Source organism: Spermophilus citellus, assembly GCF_964194105.1.
Source record: "Spermophilus citellus genome assembly, chromosome: 1".
Lineage (NCBI taxonomy): Eukaryota > Metazoa > Chordata > Mammalia > Rodentia > Sciuridae > Spermophilus > Spermophilus citellus.
The window spans coordinates 189,768,061-189,777,823 of record NC_138182.1 but is presented as its reverse complement, the minus strand read 5'-3'; the positions used below and the strand labels follow the sequence as shown (position 1 = coordinate 189,777,823).

Genomic DNA, 9,763 nt, shown 5'->3' with positions numbered 1-9,763 from the left:
GCGACAGGGGATTAGCAAGGATGGTGGAATGTGATGGACATCATTATACAAAGTATATGTATGAAGATTTGAATTGTGTGTCAACATACTTTATATACAAACAGAGATATGAAAAATTGTGGTATATATGCATATTAATAATTGTAATGCAAAAAAACAAAGTACATGTATAAAGGCATGAATTGGCATGAACATACTTTATATACAGAGATATGAAAAATTGTGCTCTATATGGTAATAAGAATTGTAATGCATTCCACTGCTGTCATGTATTTAATAAAATCAATTAAAAAACAAAAATTGTGCTATGTTTAATATGAAATAAATTGCAATCTGCCATCATATATAACAAAATAGAATAAATAAATGATTTAATTAAAAACATATAAAACAAATAAAGTAATGGGAGGGAATTGGGGCTAATTTTTTCTGTTTTGAAATCCAAAGCCAAATATTTCTCTTCGTATGGTTTCCTCATTTGGTTTACTGAATTATCTGGGAAACAGTAATATATTGATTAAAGTATAGAAATGTGAAGTCAGACAAAATTAAATTGAATTTTATCTCTAACATTTACAAAGTAAGGGACCATAGGGTGTGACATAATCTTTCCTTTCCTATTTCTGTTTTCTGGTCTTTTTTTTTTTTTTTTTTTTAAGAATGTCTTCCTTGTAGACTTGTTGCAAGGATTGAATTAAATAACGCATGTAAATCACTTTAACAGAGTGTTGGTACATAGAAAACATACCCAATAAATATTAGTGCCATAATAATCATAAGTGACAAGCAACAAGCTGCTTCCTAAGCATTTGAGGGTTCTGGAACAAGGAATGGATCTGAGGCCAGTTGTCTTACTCCCTTCTCAGTATATCCACTGGACCTCAGGTTCCTGAAGGAGGTCTGCCTCTCCCCTTTTCTTTGCCTTTTGACTTCTTCCTCCATTCTTTCTTGCTCTCCCTCACGTCTGCCGCTGTCTCCTGGATACCTCTGCTGCCTAATACATTTTGTTTGGGCTCCAGAAGACACCGCAGGGTCCTTTTTGCTATTTGCTCGGTCTCTGGGAGCACTGTGAAGCGTGCACACATAGTTTAAAGCGGTCCCTGTTTGCCCAAGGCTGCAGTGGCCCCAGCTGGCTAGCAAATACAGTGACGTCAGCTTGAACGAACATCCTCATTGGTTTCTCAATTCCCAAGGACTTTTTTTTCCCCTGAAAGGGGATTAACAGGCGAGTCTACCGTTGCTTTGGCAACAAACTTCCAACCTCTGCCCAACTCTCCGGAATGAGAACATATCTATTAATACATTGGATAGACTGGAGTGTCGGGTTGCTCAAAGCAAAGTTGTGTTTGTTTGTTTGTTTTTCCAGTGTAAAACAGTGTACCTGTTCAGCGAGCCTTTGGTGGCCTTGCGATTAGAGATTAGTAAAGCGGCGAGCCCTGTTGAAGGAGCCTGTTGCGGAAAAGTGAAAGTATATTCTCAACAGGTGGCGGCGGCTGCAGGGAATGCATTTGTGGGAACTAATGGCGGTTGCAAGCAGAAAACCTTTGCAAAACAGGCAAGTGGCGTCTCTTTTCCTTTTTTTGTGTGTATCTGTGGGGGATGCAGCTACCATCCGCTATTCCGTGGCAGAGGAAATGGAGAGCGGCTCGTTTGTAGCCAATGTGGCTAAGGATTTGGGGCTGGAGGTAGGGAAGCTGGTTGCGCGCGGGGCGAGGCTAGTTTCCGAGGGCAACAAGCTGCATTTCCGGCTCCACCGCAAGACCGGAGATTTGTTCGTGAAGGAAAAATTGGATCGGGAGTCACTTTGTGGCAAAGCTGACCCATGCGTTCTGCACTTTGAAATTGTCCTGGGAGAGCCGCTGCAGTCCTTCCGTGTGGAAGTCAGGGTATTTGATATCAATGACAATGCCCCAAGTTTTCAAAACAAGGAACCACTGTTAAAGATTCCGGAGAGCACTCCTTTGGGTTCGCGTTTTCCTCTGCAGAGCGCCCAGGATTTGGACGTGGGCCTCAACGGTCTCCAAAACTACACCCTAAGCACCAACGCATATTTTCACCTGCACACCCGCTTCCGGAGCCACGGGCCCAAATATGCGGAGCTAGTGCTGGATAAACCCCTGGATAGAGAGGAACAGGCTGAAGTTAACTTAACAATTACTGCGGTGGATGGCGGGTCCCCACCCAAGTCTGGCACTGCACACATCCGCGTGGTGGTTCTGGATGTCAATGACCACGTGCCCCAGTTCTCACGATTGGTGTATCGTGCTCAGATACCAGAGAATAGCTCCAATGGTTCTTTGGTGGCTACAGTGACTGCCACGGATCTAGATGAGGGCACCAACAAGGAGATAACTTACTCTTTAGCTCAAAACCCAGAAGCAATTCTCCAGACATTTCAGATTGATTCTCATACTGGAGAGGTTCGGCTCCGAGAGCCACTAGATTTTGAAGCTACAGAAACATATGACATTGACGTTCAAGCTACGGATGGAGGAGGACTCTCTGCCCACAGCAAAGTTCTGGTGGAAGTGATGGATGTAAATGACAATCCTCCCGAAGTGATGGTCTCCTCTGTGTCTAGCCCTCTGCCTGAGGACTCGCCACTACAGACTGTGGTGGCCCTCTTTACTATAAGAGATCGGGACATCAGAGTGGGAGGAAAAATCACTTGCTTCCTCAGAGAAGACCTTCCCTTTGTAGTCAAACCTACATTCCGAAATTCTTATTCACTGGTGACTGATAAAAGCTTGGATCGTGAGGATGTCTCAGGCTACAATATCACTATTATTGCCATGGACACAGGACCACCCAACCTGTCCACAGAGACTGTGATAGAGGTGCTAATATCTGACATTAATGACAATCCTCCAATGTTTCAGAAAGATTCCTATGTCTTGACTGTTCGAGAAAACAACAGCCCTGCAGTTTTTATTGGTAAAGTCCATGCTGAGGATCTAGATTTGGGTGAGAATGCCCAAGTGACATATTCTCTGTTGCCTCCAAAAAGTGGGGATCTATCAGTCTTTGCTTACATCTCCATAAATTCAGATAATGGGAAGCTGTATGCTTTGAGAACTATGGATTATGAAGCCATTCAAGATTTTCAGTTTGTGGTAAAGGCAACTGATGGGGGCTTCCTGACACTGAGTAGCCAAGTTATTGTCAGAGTGGTTGTTCTGGATGACAATGACAACCGTCCAATGATCTTGTACCCACTGCAGAATGGCACTTTGCCCTGCAATGACCTGGTGCCCAGATCTGCAGAGGCAGGCTATCTGGTGACCAAAGTGGTGGCTGTTGATGGTGACTCAGGTCAAAATTCTTGGCTTTCATACCATCTACTTAAAGCCACCGACCTTGGGTTATTCTCTGTTCAGCGACAAAATGGGGAAATCCGAACATTGAGGCAGATATCTGAGAGAGACCCCATGATGCAGAAACTGACTATTCTTGTTCAGGATCATGGCCAACCAGCTCTTTCCACTACTGCCTCACTGAATATCCTGCTGGTAGATGGCTTTTCAGAGCCTTATCTGAGGTTCTGGGATCCATCCAAGCATTCTAAGAAGGTAAACTCAACCACTAAATATTTGGTTATTTCTCTGTCTGTGCTTTCCTTTCTGTTTCTTCTCTCTGTTACAGTGATCTTCATTATTCACATCTACCAGAAGATTAAACATAGAGACACATTCACAATTCAAGAGCATTTCTATGATGACTGTAACTTCCCTAACAACCTGGTACAAGGAGAAGGCAATGGATCCTTATCTCGGCCTTGTACATATGAAATATGCTCAGCCACTGGCACTGGCAATAGTGAGTTCCGGTTTCTTAAGCGCTTTATGCCCAATTTTCCTTTCCCTCATGCCTCTGGAGAGGTAAGAACAGAGGACAGATCCAGTTTACCAACTGATTCTAACAGGAATAGGTCTCGGGGGTCAGAGGACCATACCCAGGTATCTGATGACTATATGTAGCTCATAGTAATAGCCCTTAGTAACAGAAGTGAAACACAATTCTATACTTGGTATGCAAAGCTCTCCTATCCTCACTGAAACAAAAATGGTAGTAGATTAGTTTTAGCAGACAGAAGAGTACCAAGTTTGCTGAAAATGAGAAACCCAGAGTGAGGCTTAACTTACTTAGTACAAAATAGTTATCCTGATCTCTAGTTCATATATCTGTAATCCTGTTTGGAACTGTTTGAAGGAATGTCACCATCTGTAAGAACATATGTGACAGGGACTTCATTTTTATCTCCTCAAACAGGCAAATAATGAATGAGACATTGTTTCCCCCATGAGATTCATTGCAATACTTAATTCTATAAGGATAGCCCTTATTTTGCCTTTATTTTCCAATAGAAAGGTTGTACATATATAGGTAACAAGCTTCCAGTTTTGATATATCAGGAAGCAATCATGTTTGACAAAGAGATATAGTTTATTATTCAGAAATTTCTAGATTTTTGTCCCTGATGGGGACCATCTTTGAACCAACATCTTGCATGTCATCATTCATAATCATGAAAATGCCTAGTCAATAGTGGTCTTCACAGATTACCAAAATGGGAAGGAAGGGTAAGGTCTGATATAAAGAGATTCAGTTCAGGAATGTACTCCAGAATTAATTTTTTAATTTAATTAATTTTTAAATTTAGATATTGATTTCTTAATGGTTGTTTGAAGTTTTAAGTAAATCTCAAGTCTTTCTTTCATATCCAGATGTCTATCCTTGCCTTATCAAAGAACAGTTATTTGAATAAGGGAAATGAAGGGTGAGTGAGGATAAAAATAAATTAGGACTGCTGTCGTAAGTGCTATAGAACATTTATTTTGTGCAATTAAGTGCTATAGAAAATTTAAATTATTTTATAATTTGTAGAACAACTAAAAAAATAAAAAGGCATTAAAAGAAAAAAGCTCATTAATACCAATTAAGTGGCCTTAAAAGATGTATTTTCAGGTAGTACCAAATTTGATTGCAAGTCATTTTCTTCTGTGAGTATTCTCAAGTGATGATATTAAAAATGAGAAAAAAAGGTATTTCCAGTACATCATTCATAAAAGTAGATGGAGTAGGTAAACAAGTTAGTCTTTTTGATCATTATTTTTCCTTCATAAGCTCTTGCGCCCTCTTATTCTAAAAGAAAAGCCAATATCAAAACATCAACATAACCAATATTACACTCTGGCTTGAAAATTAAGTTAGCTTTAATGAGATTTTAATTTTATACCTTATTTAATACAGGACACATCTTCCAATCTTACAGGAAGGTAAAATATTTGTACCTGGAATTACAGAGTAGTATTCTTAAAATAATTCTCAAACATACATTTATTAATACATATCATCTTTATTAATATATGCTTCATTTTGGATTTATGACTCATACCTAATGTCACCACACGACTATAGACTTAGTAACCAGAAATATACTAAAATTTAGTGTTGTTATTTCTTAAATGTTGGATATGCTTAGGACAGAATTGGTGTAACCTATTGTTGCCTTCAGTGTTTTCTTTAATATTTTGAGAATAGATGAAGCAAATGCAGAATATCAACAATTTTTTATTATTAAATATTTTCCATAAATTGTGTTACAATCCTACTCATTTGCAGTAAAGATCTTTCTTGCACAAAACAAAATAGTGTTCTAGTGTATTTGGATTAAGATCAGTTAGGGAAGGCTGAAATCAGAGACTTTAAGGGAGAAAGAACATAGAATTAATTTTGTAGAAAAGCTGTAATTACTTACTAAAACATGATTAAATAAGAGCTACCCAACTACTTGTATTTGATTATATTCAATGATAAATAGAGCCTGTCTTAATGTCAAGGATAAGGAAAGAAAATTACATGGAGCAGTGATTTTCAGACTTTGAATTTCATAAAACATTAATTCACACACAAACACAAACAGTGGAAAGGGAACACAGATTTATTTTTTCCATGTTAAATGAAATAAGACCTGTTATTTCATACCACCATTATTTCATAAATAACTTTTGTTTTACATTTTGAAGATACATTTTATTTCATTTTTTCCTGTGTCCACAATTAAAAGTGATAAGTCAACTAACATTCTCAGTGTTGATTCTTTATAGAAAATTTTTTCATTGTATGGTCTTTATATGATCTTTCCAGTTTCTGCAGTTTGAGTTTGTGTTTATGTGCTTCTTACTTTTTTTTTTTACCAGTTCTTCTTAGTTATACATGACAGTGAAATAAGCCAATCTCCAAAAAACAAAGGTTGAATGTTTTTGCTGATATGTGGAAGCTAAACCACAATAAAGGGGGGAGGGAGAGAAAGAAGTTCAGTAGATTAGATAAAAGGGAATGAAAGGAAAGGAAGGGGTTTAGGAATAGGAAAGACAATAGAATAAATCTAATATAATTTTCCTGTGTACACATATGAAAATACCTAAGTGAATCCTATCATTGTGCCCACCACCCATAAGAATTGTCTTGGCAGACAATGTCTGCCAAGCTTCTCCACTATTAGTTACTATTTCTCTCCTTGTAATTAATAAGTGCTTGGAGGAAGATACTTTGAAACTTTGTAAATATCATGATTTTGCATAAAATAATAGAATAAGATCAGCATGCTTGTATAATTTTACAAAATGGAAATAAAATTTCAATATAAACGGGAAGACAATAATCTCATGACAAAAACCATTCTTTAAATACAAAATATATGGAGTTTTATGAAAGTTTTGTCTTTTTCTTATTTTTGCATTAAACTAGTGAAAATATTGTCACTGAGTTCATATTTGAGTACTGGATTAAATGATGATCTAATCTAATTTTTATCTAGATTTCAAGTTCCCATGAAAATTCCTATTGTACCTGAAAATTAAAAACTATGAAAATCTCTGTATCAATTAACAGAATATGATATGATGAGGCACACAAGCTGAGATTAAGTCCAGGTATCCACAAGCAAATTAAAGAATGGAAATAACTAGGACAATTATTCTTGCCAATATGTCAAGTAACATCAGAACTATTTGTATTTATTTAAAGTTGTAAGCCAAGAGCCTTGAAGAGTGTCTTATACAAAATGATTGATATTTAAAAAATTAAAAGTATCTATGTTGCTTAGGCAAATTGCTTCAATTGCCTTTTTAAAGTTTGGCATATAGGCCTACATTTCTACAGGAGAATTTAAACTCTCTACAAAACTTTTAATTGTAATTTTAGACTTATAAAATTGCAAAAATACTTAAGCTTAAGAGTTCCTATATATTTGTTTGGCTTCCCTTAATATTAACTCCTTACATAACGATAGTGCAATCATCAAAATTAAGAAATTAACACTGGTAAAATTTTATTAGGCTACAGACTTTATTCAGATTTCACTATTATCCCCCAGTGTCCTTTTTCTGTTCAAAGATCCAATCCTGGATCTCATAGTACATCCAGTTGTTTTATAGCCTGTGTCTCTACTATCTGTGATAGTTCCTTAGTCTTTCCTTATCTTTCATAACTTTGAGGCTTTTGAAGAGTACTAGGTCAGTTATCAGTAAAATCTCTCTCAGTTTGGCATTGTTTTTTGTTTTCTCATGATTAGGCTTGGATTAGTTTTATTAGGAAGAAAACTACAGAAATGTTGTGTCCTTAGAGCATATTATCAGCAGGTGTATGATATCCATATGTCACTATACTGGTGATATTTTTTTATTGCAAAAACACAACATTTACTCTATTAACCATCTTTAAGTGTGTATAGCTCAATATTAAGATGATTTCAATCTCTTTTTGAGGTGCTGGGGATCCAACCCAGTGCCTCATGCATGCTAGGCATCACTAAACTATATCCCCGTCCTAAGGTGATGTTAATCTTGAACTCTTGGTTAAGACAATGTCTGCCAAGCTTCTCCACTATTAGTTACTATTTCTCTCATTGTAATTAATAAATGCTTGGAGGAAGATACTTTGAAACTTTGTAAATGTCATGTTTTTGCATAATTTTAATATCCACTGCTGGGTATTTACTGCGGCAGTTAATATTGGGGCATTCTAATGGTGATTTTCTGTTTTCCTGATTCATTTACATTAGTTTTTCTTCCATAAGGAATAATTGTGTCTTCTCCCACACTTACTCAGTTATTACTTCTTTATATATGGACTCATTAATATATATTTTAGTATTGGTGTTATGATCCAGTATATCATCATTTATTTTGTTGTTCAACAAACCCTTGTATCTGAGATGAACAGTGATTTTTAAAAAAATATGTTTTAGTTACAGGTGGACACAATATCTTTATTTTATTTTTATGTGGTGCTGAGGATCAAACCCAGTGCCTCATGCATGGTAGGCAAGCGCTCTACCTCTGGGCCACAACCCCAACTCAAGATAAGAGTGACTTTTAAGACTAGAAGTAGCCACATAGAATACCTTGGATCAAAATTAGTACTTTTTAAACCCTATGTTAGATTATTTTAAACAAGAATAAATTTCTTTAATCTTGTTAAAATTTAATAACAATGAATATTTTAACTTTAAAGTAAAAGATAGTGACATTACGTGATTTCAAATTTTAATTACAGGTATAAAACTACTAGACATTAAACAATGAAAATTTTAAAATGTTATGCAGATGTGTTTATATATTTATAAGCCATGTATAATACAGTTGTCATTTAAAATAAATTTATATACTGAAATCAAACATACAGATATGTAAGAAATGTAATTGGTTTGTCAGATTTTATGTAATTCTCCTAAAAATAAATAAACATTAATTTTTTTATGTTTTTTTCTATTCAAAATGAAATTGTCTCATAGAAGCAAAATTCTTCCATATATAATTTTCCTGAATACACTTTTGCTTTCCACAGAATTTAATATTTTCAGAGTGAGATTAATCGTACATTCTTCAACCAAAAGTTTGACTTAATTTCCAAATCTAGGTAACATTTTTAATAATATTACTTGGGTATATTTTATGTTTATAAAACATTGACATGGACTTAAAGGTGAGAATAACTAAGGGTTCTTTGATCAAGCTTGTGAAATAAATGTATGCATCTGTGTACCACACTCTGCCCTACACACAGAAATTATAGATAACAAATAAAAACAGAAAATTAAATAATGCAAAACAGAAATGGAACAGATAAAATAGTAGGGTTGAAACCCTTGGATTTCTGAGATATAGGATGGGAATCTGACATTGGATGCCATTAGTCTGAGTATTATGGGCTCTCAGGAACAAAATATTCTCTATGAAAGATGGAGAATAAAAGCTACAGTCACTATTTAGGGGATGGAACTGGGGAAGGTCTTTCTTGTTCATACTAGAAGGCTGAAAAACCATTTGTTGGAGATTCTTGAAGCTATTTATTAATATGTTACAGACCCAAGAAGGCTAGAAAATTCTGTGGTCAACAAGATCAATGAAGTCATATATACTATTTCTGGTATCATGATGGCTAGGAAACCTGAATCATTATTATAAGACATAATTCTAGACCATGTTCAAATGGTGTAGGAGATGAACAAAGGTGAGGAGAGGAAGGAAGTAGAAAATAACAGTTTTTAAGAGTACCACTTGTTATGTTTTAAATATGAAGTTCATGTATAAGACAGTGCAAGACTTTTAAAGATAAAACTACTAGATTATTAGAGTTATAGCCTAATCAGTGGATTAATACACTAATACGGATTAACTGGTGGTGATTATAGGCAAGGAGGGTGTAACTGGAGGAAGTAAGTACCTGGAGATATGACTTTAGGGTTTATATTTTGTCT

At 35.8% G+C, this 9,763-nt stretch overlaps 1 protein-coding gene across 2 annotated transcripts in view; it reads left to right on the top strand.

Moving 5' to 3' along the window:
- The first annotated feature begins 1,233 nt into the window (after positions 1 to 1,233).
- The window catches only part of LOC308650662 (protocadherin beta-2-like), a 39,073-nt gene continuing 30,543 nt past the window's right edge, over positions 1,234 to 9,763 (top strand). The window contains exon 1 of one of the 2 annotated variants that reach the window (XM_081296843.1): positions 1,234 to 1,760. In XM_081296843.1, coding sequence (XP_081152969.1) covers positions 1,503 to 1,760 — 258 coding nt within the window. In that variant the 5' untranslated portion in view covers positions 1,234 to 1,502. Of the gene's footprint in view, positions 1,842 to 9,763 lie in introns of both variants that reach the window. The other variant, XM_081296844.1, reaches the window with a different exon arrangement.